This window comes from Mytilus galloprovincialis, chromosome 12, assembly GCF_965363235.1.
Source record: "Mytilus galloprovincialis chromosome 12, xbMytGall1.hap1.1, whole genome shotgun sequence".
In the NCBI taxonomy this organism is placed as follows: Eukaryota; Metazoa; Mollusca; class Bivalvia; order Mytilida; family Mytilidae; genus Mytilus; species Mytilus galloprovincialis.
This window is the reverse complement of record NC_134849.1, coordinates 80150792-80177321: the sequence shown is the minus strand read 5'-3', so window position 1 is coordinate 80177321 and position 26530 is coordinate 80150792. Positions and strand designations below refer to the sequence as shown.

The following is a 26530-nucleotide window of genomic DNA, read 5'->3' as shown; positions in this document are numbered from 1 at the left end:
TACAGTTTGTTTTGTTGTTTAACTGTGGTTCTAAGAAATCATAGAGTACGGCACCGTACGATCAATGGTAATTTTCGAACCCATCTCCTGAAGTTCACCAACTATTATCATGATTCTAATTCATACAAGTGAGAGGTTTAGCTAGCTTTAAAACCAAGGCAAGAATGACAGTTGTTTTCCATTAGTTTAATGTGTTCGAGCTTATGATTTTGCCATTTGTTTAGGGCCTTCCGTTTTGAATTTTCCTCTGAGTTCAGTATTGTTGTTATTTTACTCTTTGGTAAGTAGATGCGGAAAATATTCATGGTCATTGGTGACACAGCAATTTCATTATGGTAACAAAAAACATGATAGCTCCCGTCTGCCGTATATACTAAATTTTGTCCTGGAATCTATGATGAGTTTATTATAATAGTTGTCAAGGGTACCAGAATTATAACTTAGTACGCCAGACGCACGTTTCGTCTACATATAAGACTAATCAATGACGCTCATATCAAAATAGTTGTAAAGCCAAACAAATACAAATATTTTTGAAGGGACAACTAAAACTTAACCATTTGAAACCCTTGATGTAATAGTTTCCCTGTTGTAAAAACACAGCTTCAAACGTTACAAATAATATAGTTCAAAAGGAGGCTGATCTGACAATTTAAAAGAAAAATACACGCACAAAGCTTTTAAAAAGTGTCTAAGATCTGCAAAATTTCGACACCACGTGAACATTTCAAAAGATTTACAAAAATGTTTTTTTTTTACAAATACGAAATATAACTTCAATTATTTTGATCACACCATATGAAAAACACCCATTTGAGATAAACGTGTTATTGATGGCCATGACTATTTTCCTCATGTACCAAGTCAGGAAAATGGGCATTGTTATATCATAGTCCGTTTCTGTGTGTGCGTTACATTTTAATGTTGTGTCGTAGTTCTCCTCTTATATTTAATGCGTTATCTTCAGTTATAGTTTGTAACCAGGATCTGGTTTTTTTTTCTCAATCGGTTTATGAATTTTAAACAGCGGTATACTTCTGTTGTCTTTTTATTCAGAAAAACCTTATAATAACTGCCGTGATTGGAGTTTTTACGACATTGGCTGGCTATACAGACCTCGCACGGTCGGGTCTATACATAACGATGTATTTCAAAGTCTTATAATACCGGTATTTTCTGCCCCACATCATAAATGAAAACCTTCAATTAAAACTTATCTTAGGGAGCTACCATTTGATTTTTATGGGGGGGGGGGGCTAGGATGAAATTTGAAAAAAATAGACAGGACAGGAGTTTTGAGTAAAAAAAAAAGGCAGGATGAGACACTTGCAAAAAAAATAGTCAGGACGACGATTTAGGTAAAAAAAAAAGTCAGATTAAACTAAAAAAAAAAGGCAGGACCGAACAGAGTGAAAAATAAAAAGGCAGGACAGAGATTACAGCTATAAAAAAAAGCAGGACAAAATTTTTCATCCTAGCCCCCCCCCCCCCATAAAAATCAAATGGTAGCTCCCTTATTGTGAAATCAATGTATGGTTGATTGTAAAGTTTAATATCGTAATCAGACTGAATCTGAATGAATTTTATTCCCCTTTAAAAGTGTCCTGTACCAAGTCAGGAAGATGGCCATTGTTATAATATTGTTCGTTTCTGTGTGTGTGTTGCATTTTAACGTTGAGTCGTTTCTGTTTTCTCTTATTTTTGAGATAAGACGTGGCACGGTACTTGTCTATCCCATATTCATGTATTTGGTTTTGATGTTATATTTGTTATTCTCGTGGTGTATTGTCTGTTGCTTGGTCCGTTTCTGTGTGCTGTTGCGTTTCGGTGTTGTGTCGTTGTTCTCCTCTTATATTTAATGCGTTTCCCTCGGTTTTGGTTTGTTGCCCCGATTTTGTTTTTTGTCCATGGATTTATGAGTTTTGAACAGCGGTATACTACTGTTGCCTTTATTTACAGCTATCATTGACCTATTGCTTTGCTCTTAGTATTTACGATAAACTAATTATTAACCACACATATCCTAGTTGTACACACCACACATATTTATGACAATTTTACGTCACTTGGACTTTAAACTAATATGTATAGATAGAGCGATCAATGTCATTTATATTGTGAGATCTTAAAGTGAAAATGTTGAACATGCTGAATTATGAATTTTATTTGTTATCCCGTGTGTAAGTTAACATGGGTAATATGTAGTGATATTTTTCCTGCCTACTAGATTTAAAAACGGCTGTTTCACAGGCTATAGAACTTGCTGAATAATGCATTTTAATTGTTTTCCCGTGTGTAAGTGAAGTGATATTTTACCAGCTAACTAGATTTTGAAATGGCTGTTTCACCGTCTATAGAAAAGGCCCAGAATATGGCCTTGTGTCAGTTCTGTGAGGAATCTACTATTAAGTGGAAATGTATAAATTGTGGTTTGTTTTTGTGTCAGTTTTGTTGTTCAAAGATTCATAGCAAAATTAAAGCGTCTCAAGAACATACAATTATAAACTTGAAAGACTGTGGAACTAAAGAGGCGACGGCAATTATCCAAAAAGTGGATCTTGAAAATATGTCATGCACAATCCACACTGAAAGAAAATGCTGGGTCTACTGCGATGACTGCAGTAATCCTATTTGTTCGGATTGCTTAACAGAGTCCCATAAAAAGCACGAATACAAAAAACTTCATGAAGTCTTTGACACCATGATTTCGAATATTCATGCTATGAAAGATAGATTAGAAACAGAAATTCAATTATATAAGAAGGAAAAAGAAAATCTTGAACAACTCCTTTCAGATGGAGATGAAAACTTTGAAGAGACAAAGATACAAATTATTGAAGCAAAAAAGGAAATGAAGAAAATAATATCTGCATATGCTAGTGATCTGCTAGAAAAATTAGAGGTAGAATGGAAACCGGTGGAAAACAAAATCAAAAGACAACTTTCGACTATAATAAAGAATAAAAATGAATTAGAATCGAGGAAAAGGCTTTTGGATAAAACACTACGATCTCATCAAACTTCCGATATTTTTTGTGTAGGTCAAACACTAGAAAACACACTGCCAACAAAACCTTTGGGATCAATACAACACAAGAAGACAAAGTTTATTTGTGGAAAAGTATGGGAATTTGAGAGTGAAATATCAACAACATTTGGTGAGCTTTACACTGTTCCATCTTTAGAACTAATTGATAGTTACGAAACTGATATCTCAATTGTGACAAAGATACATTGTGACTATAATAATGAATTAGTGATAGCTAGTTGGTTTGATGAAAAATTGCAAACAGTGATGTTTGATCACAATAATATATGTGTAGAGAACGAAGTAAAAACTAGAATTTATGATATGGCACGAATACAGAATGAAGACATAATTCTATCATCAAGAAATCACAATCTCAGACAGTATACAACAAATGGACAAGAAAATCCTTTATGTCGTTCTCTCCTTTTAAAACATTAGGCGTTCATGTAACCACAAATGATCAAATACTAGTAGGACTTGTTGAATCACATGGTTTTACAAGACCTACACGATACAGCGTAAGAAGGGTTGTGATTACGAATCAAGACGGTTTCATACAACATACATATGAGTATGACGCATACAGTCGTAGACTATTTACATGGCCGAGACGAATAACAACTAATAATGACAACATATATGTTGTTGATATTACAAATAAACAATTAAAGGGAAGGGTTGTAGTGTTAGACTATGAGGGTGAAATTCAATGGACCTACGCTGGTTGCAATAGTAAAAATGTCAATAAGTCTAAATTTACACCCCAAGACATAGCTGTTTCACCATATGGCAGGATAGTGGTCTCTGACAGAGACAGTAATGCTTCACATGTTTTAAGTCCAAATGGAAGGATTATAGAATTTGTAGAATTGAAGACATTTGGCATAGATATACATTTCAGTGTTTGTATTAACCAAAACGATCATTTGTGGCTTGGCTGTAATACAATAACAGATGAAAATAAGGCCAAGGTTTTTCATCTGCAATTAATATAAAGCGTTCAACATGTTTTAGAAATAACATTCCAATGTAATTCTATGTAAAATCAAAATTGGTTGATAAAGGTCTATCCCGTGGTGTTATCTTGATTTAAGATAAATCATGTAACATGTGAAATGTCATTTTTTATTCATGGTTAAAACAACATATATCAGAATCGAAGGGTTGGTAAAGACCATATACCTCGATAAAAAAAAGGGGGTTATGGTTTTTTTCGAATTAAAGATTCTGATTCCCAATTTTTTTAAAAGAGGGGCGAAAGATACCAGAGTGGCAGTTAAACTCATTTATCGAAAATAAACTGACAATGCCTTGGCTTAAAAAGAAAAATACAAACAGACACATAATGGCACAAAAGACACAACATAGAAAACTATCGACTAAGCAACAAGAACCCCACAAAAAACTGTTGGTCATCTCAGGTGCTCTGGAAGGGTAAATATATCCTACTCCAAATGCGACACCCGTCGTGTTGCTCATGTAATTACAAACCCGGAATATTGTCAAATTCGGTAGGTCACATCCGTTAAAATGGAACGGGAAAACGCCTTTCTGCGATTTGCGAAAATAAATAATTTAATTCTATAGTAGTACGCAAAATGAATAACCCTTCTGGATCATGCAGTGGGTTTTGGGGCAACTGTTTGTGTTTTCTTTGTTCTTGCTATGGTGGATATATACAAGCTTTGACATATTGTGTTACTGTTATAAGGTACTAGTTATCCTGGTTCCCGGGACTACGTTCCAGGTATTAGCTATTAACATACTCTCTCACGAGTATATATGTGTAACATACTTAATATTGCGATCGTGAACTAGTCTAGGTACTAGTATTACCTCAGTTATAGTTATACCCGGTACAATACGTTAAACAGATGTATCAGGATATATTGCACTATGTACGTCTACTGATAGGATAGAAAATGTTTTATACTAGTATTGTGAAAACAACAAGTTGAATTACGAGAGAGGCGAAAGATTCAAGAAGGAATTTCCAACTCATAAGTCGAAAATAAACCGACAACGCCAATTCTTAAACAGACAAACAACAATACATAAAACACAACATAGAAAACTAAAGACCGCACAATACCAACACAACGAAAAACTGGAGGTGATAACAGGTGCTCCGGAAGGGTAGACAGATCCTGCTCAAAGTGTTGCACCCGTCATGTTGCTCAAGATGATTGAGTTAGGCTCTTGATATTGCTCACAAATTAAACATTCGACATAAATAAAGGCAACATTAGTATACCACTGTTCGAAATTCTTTAATCGATTGAGAAAAAAACCCCGATCCGTGTTACAGACTAAAACTGAGGGAAACATATCAAATATAAGAGTAGAACTATGAAACAACAAGACAATAACAATCAAAACCAACGAGTAAACAAAGACTCACAAAATCAAAGGACATTTACATCAACAGTTATAATTAATAAATAAGAAACAACACGAAATCCACTAAAAACCGGGAGTGAAATCAGGTGCTCCGGAAGGGTAAGCATTTCCTGCACCGTATACGGCACCCGTCGTTTTATATGACACCTGTAGAGGATAGTTACCTCTACACAGCATTAAAATGTAACACACACAGAAACGAACTATAATATATAACAATGGCCATTTTTCTGACTTGGTCAGGAAATTTTAAGAAAAATGGTGGGTTAAACCTGGTTTTGTGGCTAGCCAAACTTCCCGCTTTTATGGCAATGTCAAATATAAAATTAAAATGACAACATTACATGACAGGACTACAATACAAATAAATGGGAAAACATATAGGACAGAGAAACACACGAGTAATAGCTAACAAAAGGTACCATGTTTTAAATTTAATACGCGAGACGCGCGATCCGTCCACACGAGACTAACCAGTCAGGCTCAGTTTTAAAAAGGTCAAAAGTCAAAACAATTACAATGTTGTTCATGTAAAACATTCGGTAAACAATAAGTTGATGAGCAGTGGATGTGAAACACGATATAGCATATTTACAGGAAGCTTTATGATTGTTGTCTAGATAGATGGATAGCGGTTAAACCTCTAGTGGCAATCAATATACAAATTAAGTACGAGAACATGATAATCTGATATGAACAGACCCTGTTATGTACAAGACCAATACATTGGATCGCAACGTGATAGTCACAAGGTAACAGTCCGCCGGAAGACATTATTCTGACTACATAGCCACCATTTTGTGCTCCTTCCCCTTATTATCGCATCGTCACGTAATAAATAAATAAAGGCAACAGTAGTATACCCCTATTCAATAGGCAAAAATCGATTAAGCGAAAATAAATCCAGGTCGCAAACCAAACCCAAGAGACACACCAACTATAAGACGAGAACAACAGAAACACTCTTCGGCAACAAAAGTAAACGCCGACATACCTAGACAACGAAGTATTTGATAACAACTGTCATACTTTAACAACTAATCGGAAAATACCAATTTTAAATTTTTTGTTCCGTTTACCTTGCCGTGGTCACGAGGCCCCACACTAGACCCGAGTATGCTTCCTCTGATTCACTAAGGCAGTTTCAAAATTCTAGGAGCTAGGGTTTGCATTTTCAGAGATTAAATATATTACCTTAAAGGAAATTTACAATGGAGCAATAGTATTATTGATCGTTATAATGAGAAAAGGTTTTATGTCAATGAAACACGGCACACCATTATAGAAGAGGGGCGAAAGATTCCAGAAGGATAGTCAAACTCATAGACTGAAAATAAACTGACAAGTCCATGGCTTAAAAAGAAAAAGACAAACGGACAAAAAATAGAACATAATACACAACATGGAAAACTACAGACTAAGTAACACGAAACCCACCAAAAACTGCATGGGAATTATCTCAGTTGCTTCGGAAGGGTAAGCAGATCCTGCTCCACATGTGGCACCCGTAAAAACAGTATAAAGTAGTATACCAGTGTTTATAAAGATATGAAAACTCAAAAGTCGATGACAAACAGGAAATGACAAAAGAGAAAATCGACCATAAGACAAACAACAGTCTACGAACCGCTTCTTATAACACTCATTACCGAGCACACTATGAACACAGTAAAACATTGGCGTGATCACAGGTACTCCGGAATGTAAACCGATCTATTTTACAGGGTACATCAGTCATGATCTTAGGTATCGTTAATCTCTGGGATATATGAGTAAGAAGTGTTAACTAAAATGTAAATTATTGAGGAAATGACATCATCGGATTGTTTACAGAGGGAAAGAAGCACGTCATATTAATATAACCAATCTCAAATTAACTATCCTCTTCTGATCTCATATCATCTATCCTCTACTTATCTCATAAAGACTATCCTCTACTGATCTCATATAAACTATCCTCTACTGATCTCATATAATCTACCCTCTACTCATCTCATAATCTATCATCTACTGATCTTATATAATCTATCCTCTACTGATCCAATGTAATCTATCCTCTACTGATTTCATATTAACTATTATCTACTTATCTCATATAATCTATCCGCTTCTTATCTCATAATCTATCATATACTGATCTCATATAAACTATCCTTACTTATCTCATAAAAACTATCCTCTACTTATCTCATAAAAACTATCCTCTACTGATTGCATAAAAACTATCCTCTACTGATCTCATAAAAACTATCCTCTACTGATCTCATATAAACTATCCTCTACTTATCTCATAAAAACTATTCTTTACTGGTCTCATATAAACAATCCTCTACTTATTTCATATATACTATCCTCTACTTATCTCATAAAATCTATTTTCTACTGATCTCATATAAAAGAGGGACAGTTAAACTCATAAATCGAAAACAAACTGACAACGCCATGGCTTAAAAATGAAAAAAGATAAACAGACAAACATTAGTACACATGACACAACATAGAAAACTAAAAACTAAGCAACATGAACCCCACTAAAAACTGGGGGTGATCCCAGGTGTTCCGGAAAGGTAAGCAGGACTTGCTCCACATGTGACGTGTTGCTCATGTTATAACAAATCCGGTAAATAGTCTAATTCGGTAGGTGACATTTATGAAAGGGAAGGGATTGTAAACACGACGTTAGGAACATACCCGATATCATCTGTTAAATGGGTATTCGATAACGGTCAACCAACTCGTGATGGCGTCTCTAAAATTTATGAAGGGATGATTGTAACTCTTGGTTTAATAGGTTCCTTGTGAGCGGCAAACCTCTATCAAGAAAATGATGATAGGAAAAACAAACACGGATATATCGTATCAATTGGGATATATATACCCAGAAGCTATAAAAACTATCCTCTACTGATCTCATACTAACTAAAATACAACTATTTTATACCACTATTTGGAATTGGCAAACAGATGTTTGCCTTCTCATAGGTGACCTTTCCTAAAACTTCTGTTGACAAATTTGGACAGTATTAACATCAAATATAGGTTTCAACTCACTCAGGTAAAGCTTACCTTGAACTGAATTGCCTACTAATTTTATGATCATAATGCTTTTAGTGTCCAGGTTTTAAAACATCTGTTCCATATGGTTAAAGCGTAGTTTTTTGTTAGTGTTATTTTCATCAATTAAGAAATGAAAGGCATGTCTTTCAAGAAACCATTTAAAAATACTAACAATTCTACATTGATTTTCCAAACAGTTATTAGTTGTTTACGTTTTAAGCCTCTATTGCTATGATAGTAGTAAAAGAAGAGGAACGAAATATACCAAAGGGACAGTGAAACTCATAAATCTAAAACAAACTGACAACGCCATGGCTCAAAATGAAAAAGACAAACAGAAAAACAATAGTACACATGACACAATATAGAATAAACAACACGAACCCCACCAAAAACTAGGGGTGATCTCAGGTGCCCCGGAAGGGTAAGCAGATCCTGCTCCACATGTGGCAACCGTCGTGTTGCTTATGTGAGTACAAATCCGATAAAAAGTCTAATTCGGTAGGTCACATTCATGAAAGAGAAGGAGATTGTAGTTACGACGTAAGGAACATATCCGATATCATTTGTGAAACGGTTATTCCATAACGGTCAACCAACTCGTGATGGCGTCCGTAAAATTTACGAAGGAATGATTTCAACTTCACCATTTGGAACTCTTTAATAGCTTCCTTGTAAGCAGCAACCCTCTATCAAAAAATTAATGATAGGAAATGCAAGCACGGGAATATCGTATCAATTGGGATATATATACCCCGTATGCAGGTGCTTCTGGAATGTTGCTCCTTAGAAAGGGACATTTCACAATTGGAAAGCTAAAATCATCTCTTTTGTCGTAAAGTATAGTTTCCAACCGTCATTGTCAAATTCTAGATGTAAGTCAAGATATGAAGCCGACTTAACTGTATCTGTAGTATCCTTTATCTCTAGTTCGATGGGATAGATGCGTTCTACATGGTCGATAACAACTGCCATTTTCCTGACTTGGTACAAGACATTTTAAGAAAAAATTGTGGGTTGAACCTGGTGTTGTGTACAATCGAGCATACTTGTCTAAAACAAGAAGATCAAAGAAGCCAATTCAATTAATTTCACATTCAGATTTATTGATGATGATCTTCCCATTAACAATCTTAACTTTTCTGATAGGGTTCCATTTATATTGGAAATTAGAGAAGCAACAGATACAGCTTCCTCTGCCTCACTTGTAGATTTATAACTCAATATGTAAATCATCACTAGTGTCCTAATCAAAGTAGATGAACTAGGGGCATGTGAAAGAACAGTTCATCCTTTTTCTAAAATAGTTCTTCGGAAGATTCCAAGACCTTGTTGATAAATATTTCGTATCAACTTCACAAATAACACACGATGGTCTCGAAGAATTGAATTTATGAACGGACGTTAATTTCTAACTTTAATAATTTGTTAAAGTATTCTTTTATTTGTCTTTGTGAAATTTACTTGTTAATTGTTTAGTAATTTTTTGGAGAATATCTATTTGACATGGCTCGGTACTTATACATACCGTCATTGTGTGATTATGCCATGATAAATTTTTGTATTTTTATCTCTTATTTTTGTTAATGAGCTTTGTTTGATGCCTTTTTGTGTTTTTGTGTTTTGTGACACTACACATTTTCGTTAAATGTCTTTAGGTGTAATACCACCAGATCATAGTACGCGAAAACAAAAATTCCCTTAAATTTGACTGTTGTAAGTAAGTAATCCGACATTTTATTGCAGTAACACATTTCTGTGTCATAAACATATATCTTTGGTATTTCAAAACATCATTATTTTTTTTATTTGTGGTTACTTTAGAATATTTTGGAAAATTGAGGTTACATGGTCACTTACAAAGCCTGTACACAGATAAAAAAAAAAGAGGTAAACATTTCATAAGTTAACTTCCAGTAATGTTTAATTTCTTATATGCAATTAAATGTTATGTGATTTTTTTTCTTTATTACTGGACAGGATAAAACTTTACTCATGTCAAGCTTAAGCATTTCTTTATTTGAAACACAAATGAATTCTGCACAATTTTTGGAAAAATGCAAATTTAACATTAAGACTATTAGGGGAAAATCAATGGTGGTATAACACCAGAATACGTTTTTTTTTATACGCCACGGGTGCGTATTATACGTTCACGGAGCGCTGAAATTACGACAGACGTATGTTTTAAACACGCCCCGCATACGTCCAAGTAAAAGTTCAAGTAAATGTCGAACGATCTTGAAGCGTATACAACGTGCCCTAACCGTGTCTCAAACGTATCTGTAGCGTTTTGCAACGCGCTTGTAACGTATAAATTACGTGCGTGTAACGAACAGGTATACGCTTGACAAACGCTACAACTAGATGAACATTTTTACGCTGAATACAAATTTTATAGCATTGACCAAGCGTATATCTCTACATGAAAAAAGTAAAAACACAAAAATACCGAACTCCGAGGAAAATTCAAAAAGGAAAATCCAAAATCAAAAGGCAAAATCAAAAGTCCAAACACATCAAACGAATGGATCACAACTGTCATATTCCTGACTTGGTACAGGCATTTTCTAATGTAGAAAATGGTGAATTGAACCTGGTTTTATAGCTAGCTTAACCTCTCACTTGTATGACAGTGGCATCAAATCCATTACATTGTCAACGATGTATGAACAAAACCAACATACTCAAAGAGTAAAAATGTCAAAAATAGGGGTACAGCAGTCAATATTGTGTTATCATCTTAATATCACTATAAAAACAACAAATGTAACGAAGAATCACAAAAAGGCATACATCAAATTTAACATACTCAGTTTGCTTTTCTTGTACCACTTAATTTATGTATATAAAGTCTACCCGTAAAGGAAGGAAGGTTATCATTGCTGGTGAAATGCACACTTCGCAGAAAAAATGTCCATGGTACGTAATTGAGACGCGTCCCGGCCATACCTTGGACGATAATATGTGCTTTCGGCGTGTCTAGGACGTCTAATTATGTGGTGTTTGAACTATTTCATGTTACACTTGGTCTTGTCATGTCAAGGAATTATGCTACTTTAAATATCAGAGCATGTTTCGTTGAACGTCAGAATACGTTTTTGATATGCCACGGGCGCTGAAACTACACCAGGCGTATGTTACAAATACGTCCCGCATACATTAAAGTAACTTTCATTTGCAAAGTAATTTATCACAATGCTTAATAAAACTGAGAGACAAATATTATAATTTGACGACCATATATTAATACATAATCATTTTATTTTAAGCAACAGCCAGACCACAGTCATAAGTAAGTTTAAAAAAACCTCAACAAATACGATTATGTATGATTACAGAAACACATTATAATTAGATAAAACAGACATATCTGTAGTAAACTGATAATTTTCTAATTTCCAAACATTTGTTACTTTTCACATTGATACTGATGTGCGACTTCAAGCTAGAATATATGACAAACTTTATCATAAGGTTCTTCAAAATGTAAAGTTCTAATTTTTCATCACTGTCATATCTTCTGTCGCACCGTATTGTCAATGTCATCGAATCTTATGCGACTGTCATACAAGTGAGAGGTTTAACTAGCTATAAAACCAGATTTAATCCACCATTTTCTACATTGGAAGATGCCTGTACCATATCAGGTGTATGACAGTTGTAATCCATTTGAGCTTTTGATTTTGCCATCTAATTAGTATTTTTCCGTTTTGAATTTCCCTCGGTGTATTTTTGTAATTTTACTTTTAACTACTTTCTATATTGATACTGATAAACAACTTCAAACTAGAATCTATGACAAACGTGATCATAAGTTTTTCAAAGAGCAAAGTTCTAATTTTTCATCAATGTCATATGTTCTGTCCCAACGTATTATCGTTATAAGATATGTGCTCCTTTCACAAAAACTGCACTAACAGAGTTATGAGAAGGAATAACATGAATCGACGATTTAATAATATCTCAAATTACTAGATGGTTACATTGTGTCTGTGTCTCAACTGACTGGCGACATTACTTCGCGGTTGCAGATATTGAACTAGTTTGAATCTCTGTCTATTTCTGTAATCTATTCTTACATACTTTTGATTTTTTAACCCTGTATGCTTACATTGCCTCTGTAAATTTTTAAAACTGTGTGTATGCACATTGAACGACAAATTTATGTGACGTATAAAAATGTTCTGACGTCAGACACTCAAATCAATGAATGAGTTCGTAGATAGAAGATGTTTTTGTGTTCTTTAAATTGTCCCTTTTAAAATTGTTATACGATGATGACTGATGTACCCATATTTTGACTATTTTAATAATTGTGACTGTTTATTTAACGCATCATGTAAATATAACGGAATTTGATGAGACTGTTATTAAAGTGAGAGGGTTAGCGCTATAGAACCAGGGTTAATACACCATTTTCTACATTTGAAAATGTCTGTACCAAGTCAGGAATATGACAGTTCTTGTCCATTCGTTTTTGATGCGTTTTGTTATTTGATTTTGCTATGTGATTTTGGACTTTCCGCATTGATTTTCCTCTGAGTTCAGTATTTTTGTGATTTTACTGATATTTAGATACAGGTATATGTTGGATTCTAAATGGAAACATATAGTATGAGTTTGGATTCGCATTTCAGGGATAAAATGAAACGTTTACCTTTTCGGAGCACAAGGTGTCGCTAATTCTAGTGTTCGTACGATTAACTTAGTTATAGTAATTATTGTCATATCTTATTACCTATGTTATTTCAACTGATCGGGCGGAGCTTACGTTTTAATTTGCATGAGGACAGACTATTTGAAAATGTGTGTGATTACGATGTTTGCCGTTATTACTGATTCTAATCACCTATCAGTGACCTCAAATAAATTTACAAAAGAATGATTAGACATTTCATTGATGAGTTTATCCTAATACACCTATCTATAGATGGACTGGTTTATAATGACAAACTGGATAAACGCCGTGCAGTCAAGTGAAATAAATCGAGTAATACCTGGATTTAAAATCGTTTTATGAGATTTGAGCATCGTTATATAAGTGTTGGTTTAAATTCAATCGAAAAAATTATCTAAAGGATTTTATTCCATCTTCGAAAAAAGTAATTCAATTTATTTCGTTTAAATGATACTAATTTTAGCATTAGATCATCCATTGTTATCACTCTGTTTGTATGATGAACAAAAACCACAATTTAAAAATCTTTCTTTACTTTGCAATCATCTGATTTTGTAACTTGATGCATTTTGTCATCTTAGCTTTAAACACTTTTTGTTCATAGTAATATTATTTTTTTTTATATCAGATACAGCAGATCAGTTAGTACAGGTATAAATAAGAAGATGTGTTATAAGTGCCGATGATACAACTCTCCATTCATGTATCAATGTATAAGAAAACGAACAACTATAGGTCAAAGTATGGCCTTCAACACTAATGTTAGTGTCCACTTATTCTAAATTTGAGGCAATTTTAATATTCCCAAACACCGCACTCATTTCACTCTTACTATTCTTAAGTTTGAATCCTTCAAAAATTTTTGTCTTTTTGAGATTAATCACTGTTTTTGATTTTTCTGGCAGTGTTTTCACTAGTGATTTACTCACAGAAAAAATGTCTGACGATTGGCGAGATTGGAGTGTATTTTCTAGTACGACTTTCCTAGAAACCAAGTCATCTTTATTCTTCACAACATGTGAAAGTTTTCGTTTGATATTAATTTCTTGCGGCCTCCATTTTGTTTCGAGTTCTTGCAAAAGATCACTAGCATAGCGTGATATTGTATCTTTCATTTCTTTTTCGGTTTCAATTATTCTATCCTTTGTATCTTGGAAATTTTTATCTCCATCTGAGAGAAGTTGTTCTAGATTCACTTTTTCATGTTTATACCATTTAAGCTCATCTATCGCCGAAATAATGTCATGAAAGACAGCATCAAGTTGTTTGTATTCATGTTTTTGATGTGACTCGATTGAACAATCTGCACAAATAGGATGATCGCACAGTCGTCACAACTCGGCCGATTCCGTACCTCATCTTAGACAGACGGAGAGAAGCGGAATCACCCGAGGATTGCCGATTGATGATTTGATACAACACAATGACAATCGTCACAACTCGGCCGATTCCGTACCTCATCTAAGACAGACGGAGAGAAGCGGAATCACCCGAGGATTGCCGATTGATGAGTGCAGTTATTACAGTAAAACTAGCATTTTCGTTCACTGTGGATTGTACATGGTATATTCTGTAGATCTGCCTTTAACATTGTAGATTTGGTCTCCTCAGTTCCACAATCTTTTAAGTTTATTATTGTATGATATTTAGAAGCTTTACTTTTGTTATGAATCCTTGAATTACAAAGTTGACATAAAAATAAATCACAGTTTATACATTTCCACTTAATGTTAGATTCTTCACAGAACTGACACAAAGCTGGAATCTGGGCCTCATCATTGGAATGAGGAAAAGACATTTCTTTTGAAATAGTCAGATAAAATTTACAATGCCTTTCAAATATTTTCGTCAACAATACTTCCTGATTTTTTACAATGTTTGAACAGATCCACATAAGTGATCAGATAATATCTTCATATGTTCCAAAGTACAATAGTGTATAGTGTATTTAAAGTGTGTTGTCGATGTAGATAAGAAAACAAATCAAAACATAAATAAACTAACATTTTTTATTGAACATTTGATGTGCCTGTCTCAAGTCAGGAGCCTGTAATTCAGTGGTTGTCGTTTGTTTATGTGTTACATCTTTGTTTTTTCGTTCATTTTTTTACTTAAATAAGGCCGTTAGTTTTCTCGTTTGAATTGTTTTACATTGTCTTATCGGGGCTATTTATAGCTGACTATGCGGTATGGGCTTTGCTCATTGTCGAAGGCCGTACGGTGACCTATAGTTGTTAATGTCTGTGTCATTTTGGTCTTTTGTGGATAGTTGTCTCATTGGCAATCATACCACATCGTCTTTTTTATAACATTTTGAAACTGAAAGAGAAAATTGATGACATTTTGAAACTGAAAGTAAATGAAAGAACAATCTGAATTATTTTCTGATTCATTTAAATTAACAATGAAGTAATGAAGTACATGTGCAGTACTTTGATATTCAAATATTGTATGATGTGTCTGGCTTTTTTGTAATTTTGAATATGCAAATGTTGAAATTATATTGGCAATACTTAACAAGTTATGCTAATATTCAAAGTCAATGAACCATGACTAAAGTCCATGTACATGAGATGTACCAATGCTTATAAAACTGTATACCTAATTTCATTGACTTATTATAAGTTGTTCCCTCTTAAAATCTAAGCAAAAACATTAACTTATAAACAGTGTAAAAATTTCAAAGTCAATGAACCATGAAGATAGGTGGCTCTATAAAATCTCCATTGAAGGGACGGGACCAAATATTCTTCATTGGAATTAGATGTGCTTATACAACTGAATATCATTTCACATTAGCCTACAACTAATGGTTCCCCTTGACCTGACCTCATCACACAAACTAACATGTGTTAACTAAGCAAAATGTTTAAAGTCAATAGACCATGACTAAGGAGGCTGGACCAAACAATATCTATGAAATGCTTATAAACTGCATACCAAATAACATTGACCTACCACTTATGATTCCCCATAAACTGACCCAATCACTAACTAATAAAATAAGAATTTTTTAAGTCAATAGTCCATGACTGAGGGGGCAGGTCCAAATATTCCCCGTGGAAATGAGATGTGCCAATTCTAATACAACTGCATACCAAATATCATTTCAACTTACAAATTGTGGTTCACCACAAACTAGACCTGATCACAAACTAATACATCGTCCATTCGTTTTTATGCGTTGTTATTTGATTTGCCATGTGATTATGGACTTTCCGAATTGATTTTCCTCTAAGCTCAGTATTTTTGTGATATTACTTTTTGTTGACGGCGCCGAAGTCGCTGCCTCCGCCGAAGCCTGAAGCAGCATATACCCATGTCTCGCTTTTTGACTCAGTAAAGCAAGACAAAAACGATATATGCGTCTAGATATGATTTTTCTGTTTTGTTGAGTGTGAATTCGCATTGCTATAAGACGTGTCGCAGTATTTTGCTATCATAAATTCATGTATTCAGCTTTGATGTTATATATTTGTTATTCTCATCGGATATTGTCAAATATCTTATCGTTTGCAGTTGCAAACTCTTAATTTTTTCTGTTCTTTCAGCAGGGATGGGGTAATCGTAATCTGTAATCGTAATCGATTGTAATTGATTACATTTTTTCAAGTAATCGACAGTAATCTGTAATCGAAGACATTTTCGATTACATGTAATCGTAATTTAATCGATTACAGCAAAAATTTGGATGTAATCATCGATTACTTTTCGATTACATTTCGATTACTTTAGTAAAATAGTTTGATGAAAAATAACCTATTTCAGAGGAAAATATGTATGTTATCACTTTGTAGTACAGATAAAATATTATGCATTAACAATACTTGAGATTTAAGCAACTGCCTTATTTCTATCTATTGTCTCTAGCTGCATTATGAGTAACCAGATCCCTCCCCTACCTAAATTTACTTTATATCTAGTTTTTGAAACAAATGGATGTATGTGCTTGTCAATAATTCAAGAGCTTTAATATTTAAATAAGAAAATAGATTTGAAAAAATAAAATAGATCTTAAATAAGAAATGTGTCTGTCTTTCGTTAAGTTCTGTACTACATTTTTTAAAAGTAGTAAGCTTATTTGTATTAAATTTCCTGAAAACATCATTTTCAATCAGAGTTGAAATTAAAGCTTAGAATACATAAACAGTTGATTTCTTAAATGTTATGATATATATACATGTATATAAATTAAATAAAAAAAGAACACAAAATCCTTTTAACAATGAACCAATGGCAATGCATAGTAATTCTTTTTAGAAATAGATACATGTATCCCTTTGACACTATAAATATATTTTGTATATAATTTGATTGGAGAGGTTAACAACATTCTTGCCTTTACTAATGAGATGATCAAAGTCTTCTAATCAATAACAAACATACTTTGTTTTTATTTCAATTATCTTATGTCTAATAAAGAAGGAAATTTACAATATTTAGCCCCAGGTTATAAATTGTACTCCAGTGTCAGTTAAATAATCTGTAATTAGGGTGGTTATCCAAACAAAAGTTTTAAAACATGCATGTCATTATAAAAATAAATTTTGATCTTAAAAATTAGCTGAACTAATTAATTATTCTATTTTTTTTATATTTCCTTAAACATTGTAATTAACTATGCTAAAATATTTCTTTTTAGAGATTAAAAACAAAAAAGCTAACGTGACAGTAAGAAAGCTAATTTTTTGAAAAACAATAAGTGATTATTGCAATGCGATGACGTCTTTCATATATGTTGAAAGTCAAAATTACGAGATTTTTTAAATATTTCTAATTTTCATCAAGAGATTTGATCTAAAAAGCAGCTATTAACTTATAATTTAGAAACAATGCTTTGAATGATGCATTAGGTAAAGATCTTAATTTCAACTATATATACAAATGTTGAGCAATATAATTATGTTTTACTCATGTTATTTTTTTGTTGAAATGTTGAAGTATGTAATCGACAGTAATCGAAAAGTAATGTAATTACTTTTGATAAAGTACAATCGATTACATACTAAAATTTGAGTAATCGATTATTAATCGATTGCACAAAAATCCTTCATGTAATCGATTATTAATCGATTACATTTGTCAGTAATCGTGCCCATCCCTGTCTTTCATTAAAGATAATTAATCACCCACTGCATTTATAAAATTTTAGTTTGGGTCAACTACACTTACACGATTGTACATGTATTTGGTTTAAAGTTTTCGTTTAGAAGAAATAACGAAATAGCTAGATAATACTATTAATTATCTAATTACTACCCGACTTTTATATTCATAAGTATTGTAATTTTCGTTGTTATTAATATCATATTACAAACCCAATCTTGAAGTCTATCCTATTTTTTGGAATTTGTTAGAAATTGAAATGAGACGTGACTTTTGTGAGTCGATCTCTCCCGCCAACATATAATAGGTTGTTTGACGGTGTCTTTTTAATGTGCTGATTTAGGTTGTTTTTCCTATTCGTTTTTTTTTCTGTAGTCAGTCACCACCGGTGTTCACATGTATATCTATTATACTGTCATTTTTATAAATTTACTGTTTGCAAAAGTATGAATTATTCTGAATACTAAGGATTTTCTTATCCCAGGCAAAAAACCTTAGCCATATTTGGCACAATTTTTTGGAACTTTTAAAGCTCTTTGACTTTGTACTTGTTTTGGGATTCAAACGTTTTTTTATCTAATAGTCACTGATGAGTCTTATGTATTAAATTAAAATCCTGGTAACTTTTGATAGATATTATTTGTGTGTTTTGTCCTGTATGTTCTTCCATTTATTTGTAATGTAGTCCTGTCGTATAATTTTTGCTAGCCACAAACCTAGTTCAACCTACCATTTTTTCTTAAAATGTCCTGTATCAAGTCAGGAAAATGGACTTTTTAATTCAGTGCATTATTTATTTCTTTTTCATACAATTTGATAAAGAACTCTAAAGAAAATATATTAGCAATATTTATTTAGAAATTGTGAAAAGATATAAAATCTATAAACTTAAAAATCAATAAATAATATATAATAATCAAACAAATTAAACTATATAATGTTAAATTGAAATTACAAATGATATAAATAAATTAAATAACTATTATTTCTTAATGTTTGGCATTTTATAAGACTGGCCTATCTCAGCATTTCAATCCAGCTGTTTGTAATATTTTCAAAAGCATGAAAATTAAACACCAAAATATTGAAAAGGTTAACTATGTCCTTAGCATCTTTGGCAGATGACCAAATATTATTAATTATTGTTTAGATTCTGGCATATACATAAAGAAAGACACATTTAGTTCTCATTTGGTTTTCTATAAATAAACATAATTCAAATATCATAAAAATAATTTGTAAATTTATCTTTTGAAAAAGTTATTTCCTCAGTTTTGTATTTATCTATGATTAGTCTTCTTAATTAATATGTGATATTTCCTCATTGGTTAACAACTGATGCTCATATCTATAAAATAAATGAGAATCTAAAAAAAAATCATTAAATTGATCAAACATTCAAAATTAATATATTTGTTGTTCAAAATGTTTCTTAAACAAGGGAGAATGATTGTGTACTGGACATATAGATATATAATAATTTAAATATATGCAATCTAATAAAGATCTTTTAAAAAATAACAACCATAGTACATATGACAAAGAGTAAACAGTTATGTATATAAAATTGCATATTAAACATTCAATTCAATAAGTTCACATCTTCTATAACAGTGAACGATGGTGAACACATAATTTGAAGCACAGAGACTAGTCATGGTAAGAAATTACATAATAAATTATGAAACATGTGGTTTTGAATTGATAGAAACACCACAAACATATTCATACACACATTCAAAACAAAAACACAAGATATTACTGTGGATTAATTAATTTTCACGGGTGCCATTTTTTGTGGATTAAGGAAATCATTTTTTGTGGGTATACTATTTCAAGGTTTTGCTGAAGTGAGTAAAAAACTAATAGCAAAAATGTGTCTTTTGTTGAACATTTAAATCCTTACAATAAAAGAATGCATTTATGGAATCTTGATATGCAAGCCTTTTTACCATTACTGGTCTCAACAAAGTTATTATAATAGAGGACAACAGAAAACTACCAGGATACAGTGGTACCAATTGTTCTTTGCAGTATTTCTATTTATTCTCATAATTAGTCTAAACTTGATCTTTTTTCCTTAAACATGTTAAATTCTAGTCAAACCCAGGGATATAAATAAGGTATAACAAGCTTGAAAGATAACAATTTGACATCGACTTATATATTCTAAGGTAAGCAAACAGTGTGACATTAAATATCCAGTAAAACCACAAAAATACTGAACTCGAAGGAAAATTCAAAATGGAAAGTCCCTAATCACCTGGTGAAATCAAACTCAGCAAATGAATGGATAACAACTGTCATACTCCCGACTTGGAACAGGCATTTTCTTATGTCAAAAATGGTGGATTTAAGGCACCTTTCTCAATGAAAGGTTTATAAAATTAAACATATATTTATACCTTTTCGTGTGTAATTTTCAAAAGTCAAATTTCAAAGTTGGTCTTGTTTAGATAAAATTGTTTACATTTCATTGAAAGAAGAGAATAAAACGGACATGAAATGGAGAAAGACAAGGGGTATAATTGTTCATATCAATATTTAATGCATTGCAATATATGGTATTTTTTTTGTTCCAATTTTCATCATTGTTCATTAAAAGAATATTTGACATGTGCAAAAGTTAACGAGTTTTACTCACATTGCTGTCATACTTTACTACACATATTCATACAAATTTTTCTTGCAAAAAGTCGTTTTAATTTTTGACTTTGTCTGGTTTGTTTCAACATTTAATTATCATAGATAAAACAACTATGATTTAGTGATACACCTGGCTTCAAGTTATACAACTAAGAATAGTCCAAAATCAACCCAAATTATTTTGATTTACTGGTAATGTTTTATCAATAGGCTATTAAAGCACTTCAAAATATTTGCACAAAAATTACAGCTCCAAAATTAAAGATATAATGCAGTTGTCTTCTTTTTATGAATAAACTAAAGAATGTCCTATGTACATTCAGACAAAAACTGTGATAGGTCTCTGTTGTACAGAATTTAAGACAAGTTTCATTGTACAGGGTAGGAACATATGCTAGTTTCGAGTAATCAATTTTCAAATGTGTTTAAAATAATGACTAGTTATAGTTTAATGATTTTGTTTGTCATAGATAACAACAAAACTAGGTTTTAAAAACCGAAAGATGACTAGCAGGTTTCTATAATAATGCCTCCAGTGCCATGTCTGTTTCTTATGAGTCAAATGTTCAAGTTTTATGGTTAGTTCCTGATTCAGGTGAGTCTAGATCAGGTAGTTTTCATAGAACCAATGCTGTTCTTGTCACAAAGTGGCATATATTTAACTAATATTCTATTGATACTCCTTCATTTGGAAAATTATATCCAGATTATTCTGTATACATAGCCATACATTGATGATCCATGGAAACTTGTTTCCTCCTTTCTGCATACATTTCAATCCAGAATTCTAATGAAACAGTTTACTCTTGTTTCAGATGTGTTGGACCATGAGTAACCACAGCTTTAACATATTGTGAGAAAAGTTTATCCATAAATGTGCTGTTCCTTGGTATAAAACCTTCCATAAACCCAATATGGCCACCATGTGATGTTACTACTATTGCAATGTTTTCATTCTCTTCTGCTTCTTTCACTGGAATTGCTGAAAGAAAGAAAAAATATAAACTCATATATCAAATAGCCTTATGTGCTTTACTCATTGTTGAAGGCCATATGGTGACCAAAAGCTGTTAATTACTGTATCATTTGGTCTCTTGTAAAGAGTTTTCTCAATGGTAATCATACCACATCTTCTTTTGTATATCTAATATCTAATGAAATGTTCCCTTCTTATTCGTACTATGATACCAGGATTGAAATTTTGTATTTGCCCCAGACAGGCTTCATCTACATAAGACACATCAGTAACACTTGAAGTTAAAAAGGGAAAGTAAAGTACAAATTTGAAGAGCATTTGGGACCAAAAATTCCTAACCATTTTGCCAAAGACAACTGAGGTTATCTTTTCCTTAGGTAGACAATTGACGTCTCTTCAAAGCTAAATATACCAACTATACAATATTCCAATTGTCATGTCATTACAATACTGTGCTGGTGATACTCTGAAGTAATAACACCCAACCAAAACATGTATTGACAGTATTTGTCATGTCATCCTAATTATAGCTAAACAAGAGTAAAATTAAGAATGGAAATGGGGAATGTGTCAAAGAGACAACTACCCGACCAAATAAAAAACAACAGCAGAGGGTCACCAACAGGTCTTCAATGTAGCGAGAAATTCCCGCAACCGGAGGCGTCCTTCAGCTGGCCCCTAAACAAATATATACTAGTCCAGTGATAATGAACGCCATACTAATTTCCAAATTGTACACAAGAAACTAAAATTAAAATAATACAAGACTAACAAAGGCCAGAGGCTCCTGACTTGGGACAGGCGCAAAAATGCGGCGGGGTTAAACATGTTTGTGAGATCTCAACCCTCCCCCTATACCTCTAACCAATGTAGAAAAGTAAACGCATAACAATACGCACATTAAAATTCAGTTCAAGAGAAGTCCGAGTCTGATGTCAGAAGATGTAACCAAAGAAAATAAACAAAATGACAATAATACATAAATAACAACAGACTACTAGCAGTTAACTGACATGCCAGCTCCAGACTTCAATTAAACTGACTGAAAGATTATGATTTCATCATATGAACATCAGGCACAATCCTTCCCGTTAGGGGTTTAGTATCATACCATCATAAAATATATGAGAAGAACATAACCCGTGTCATGCCAACAACTGTTTTTAGAATAAATGTGTTTAGTTCCGATGCAAAGACCTTATCAGTGACTCAATATTAATGCCAAAATATGCAATCTTTAATGACTTGACAACAGTATCGTAATTACATCCCTTCTTAATAAGTCTATTCAAAGGTTTTGTAAGTTTCTGAGGTGAATACTGACACCTTTGTGCTTTATAAAGAATATTTCCATAAAAAATTGGATGTGAAATACCTGAACGTATTAGAAGTCTGCATGTTGAGCTATATTTACGAATGATGTCTTTATACCGATGATAAAATTTAGTAAATGTTTTGGCTAGTTTGTGATATCGAAAACCCTGGTGTAATAATTTTTCAGTAATACATAAATTTCTCTCGTTAAAATCTAAAACATTGTTACATACACGAGCGAATCGTACAAGTTGAGATATATAAACACCGTAAGATGGTGACAAGGGAACGTCACCATCTAAAAACGGATAATTAACGATAGGAAATGAAAAATCATCCCTTTTATCATAAATTTTAGTATTCAGCTTTCCATTAGTGATATAGATATCAAGATCAAGAAAAGGGCAGTGGTCATTGTTAGTATTAGCTTTATTTAAAGTAAGTTCAACAGGATAAATTTCATTAATATACATACTGAAGTCGTCATTATTGAGAGCCAAAATATCATCCAAATATCTAAAAGTATTATTAAATTTGTTTATCAGATGTTGTTTCGATGGGTCTTTGCTTATTTTTGTCATAAATTGTAACTCATAACAATACAAAAACAGGTCCGCAATAAGTGGTGCACAGTTAGTCCCCATTGGAATTCCGATAATCTGACGATATATGGAATCCCCAAAGCGAACAAAAATGTTATCTAGTAAAAATTCAAGGGCATATATAGTATCAAAGCATGTCCAATTGACATAGTTTTTTTGTTTATTGCTACTAAAAAATGACCTAAAAGAGTTTGAACATATATATTCACATTCTGATTTTTTGAATGCCCATTTAATTAGGTGTGTGAATTTTTTCTTAATGAGAATGTGAGGCAATGTGGTATACAGGGTAGAAAAATCAAAACTTTGAACAGATTCAAAATCACCAATATAAGCATGCAATTTATCAAGTACTTCCAACGAGTTCTTGACACTCCAAAAGTAATTTATTCCACTAATGTCTCGCCTTCTTTACTAATCATTGATATTATGTTGATAGTCCTAAAGCTTTATTACAACTGCCACATAAACTTAACATTAACCAAGATAGCTAAACAAAGACCAATGAACCATGAAAATGAGGTCAAGGTCAGATGAACCATGCCAGGTAGACATGTACAATGCTTCCATACAACAAATATAGTTGACCTATTACTTATAGTTTAAGAAAAACAGACCAAAACACAAAAACTTAACACTGTGCAATGAACCGTGAAATTGAGGTCATGGTCAAATAAAACCTGCTGGACTTACATATAGATCATAAAATATTTCCATATACCAAATATAGTTGACCGTTGGCATATAATATTAGATAAAAAGACCAAAAATCAAAAACTTAACTTTGACCACTGAGTTACCATGAAAATGAGGTCAAGGTCAGGTGACATCTGCCCGCTAGACATGTACACCTTACAGTCCTTCCATACACCGAATATACTAGCCCTATTGCTTATAGTATCTGAGATATGGACTTGACCACCAAAACTTAACCTTGTTCACTGATCCATGAAATGAGGTCGAGGTCAAGTGAAAACTGTCTGACAGGCATGAGGACCTTGCAAGGTACGCACATACTAAATCTAGTTTTCCTATTACTTATAATAAGAGAGAATTCAACATTACAAAAATTCTGAATTTTTTTTTTCAAGTGGTCACTGAACCATGAAAATGAGGTCAAGGACATTGGACATGTGACTGACAGAAACTTCGTAACATGAGGCATCTATATACAAAGTATGAAGCATCCAGGTCTTCCCCCTTCTAAAATATAAAGCTTTTAAGAAGTTAGCTAACGCTGCCGCCGCATCACTATCCCTATATCGAGCTTTCTGCAACAAAAATTGCAGGCTCGACAAAAACTATATTTAAGCATTTAATCTTTTTGTGGTGTTATAATAAAAAATTTATTCGGTCAAAATGATAACTTTTACTGTCATATTTCATTATCAAATGTAGATGAATTATCATAGGTATTATTGACCCCTGAATATCTTCTCATATTTTAAATCACAATGTACGAAATTTAGACCATATACAAATGTAAAGATGATAATAAAATGATGAAAATATTGTAAAGTTTATCAAATTAGACTTTACACTCCTATTTACTGATAAAGCTGTCCATTTATACTTTTCATATGCTTGTGCATTTGTTAATGTGATGGCCAAATTTCAACTGACTAAATTGTAAAATGGCATTTTCACAGTCTATAGAAAAAGCTCAGATTCCAGCTTTGTGTCAGTTCTGTGAAGAATCTAACATTAAGTGGAAATGTATAAACTGTGATTTATTTTTATGTCAATTGTGTAATTCAAGGATTCATAGTAAAATCAAATCATCTGACAAACATGAAATTCTAAATCTAAAAGAATGTGGAACCGAGGATGCTGCTGCAACAATCCGTAAGGTGGATCTTCATAATATACCATGTACAATCCACAGTGAACAAAAATGTTTTGTTTACTGTAATTTCAGTGAGTGCAAATATCCTATATGTACCGAGTGTTTAACTGAGTCCCATCAAAAACATGAATTAAAAAAACTTAAAGAAGTTTATGATTCTATTGTTTCCGAGTACAGTGCTCTGAAGGGGAAAATTGCAACGGATATTCAATGGCATGAAAATGGAAAAGTGAAATACGAACAGCTCCTTTTAGAAGGAGACAAGAATTTTCAAGAGACAAAAGATAAAATAATCCAAACTGAAAAGGAAATGACAGAAACAATATCAAGATATGCAAGGGATCTCCTACTAGAACTTGAAAAAAAATGGAGGCCACTTGAGAATAAAATCAAAACAGAACTTTCAACTATCACAATGAATAAAGATGACCTAGTACTGAGGAAAGGTATGCTGGACAACACACTACTCTCTCACCAATCATCTGACATTTTTTCCACAAATAAAACGATGGACTTCAAACTGCCAAATAAAGCAGATACAGAAATTCATCTCAAGGAGACAAAGTTCATTCCAGGAATTAATTTGAAGAAGTTTGAGAGTCAAATAAATGCAGAATTTGGAAATCTTTACACAATTCCAGATTTAGAAGTCGTGAAAAACTATCAATCTGATATACACCGTGTTACAAGTATACATCATTGTGATAATAATACAGCTTTCATAGCTTATCTTGTTAATGAGAAATTAAAAGCAGTGAAATTTGAGGATGACAATATCAAAATACAGGAAGAAGTTGAAATCAAGGTTTATGATATGGCAATACAACACAATGGAGACCTAATAATTTCATGTTGGAAAAATGGTTTGAAA

At 32.7% G+C, this 26530-nt stretch overlaps 2 protein-coding genes across 2 annotated transcripts in view; one reads left to right on the top strand and one right to left on the bottom strand.

Annotated features, from left to right (window-relative positions):
- Nucleotides 1–1516: 1516 nt before the first annotated feature.
- On the top strand, nucleotides 1517–4147 carry LOC143054965 (uncharacterized). The gene has a single exon (XM_076228060.1). The coding sequence runs from the start codon at nucleotides 2336–2338 to the stop codon at nucleotides 3467–3469; it is 1134 nt and encodes a 377-aa protein (XP_076084175.1). The 5' UTR covers nucleotides 1517–2335; the 3' UTR covers nucleotides 3470–4147.
- A 17565-nt stretch (nucleotides 4148–21712) lies between these two features.
- The window catches only part of LOC143054968 (phospholipase ABHD3-like), a 37475-nt gene continuing 32657 nt past the window's right edge, over nucleotides 21713–26530 (bottom strand). The window contains exon 10 of the mRNA XM_076228064.1: nucleotides 21713–21903. Within this exon, the coding sequence (XP_076084179.1) occupies nucleotides 21722–21903 (182 nt within the window). The 3' untranslated portion in view covers nucleotides 21713–21721. The remainder of the gene's footprint in view (nucleotides 21904–26530) is intronic.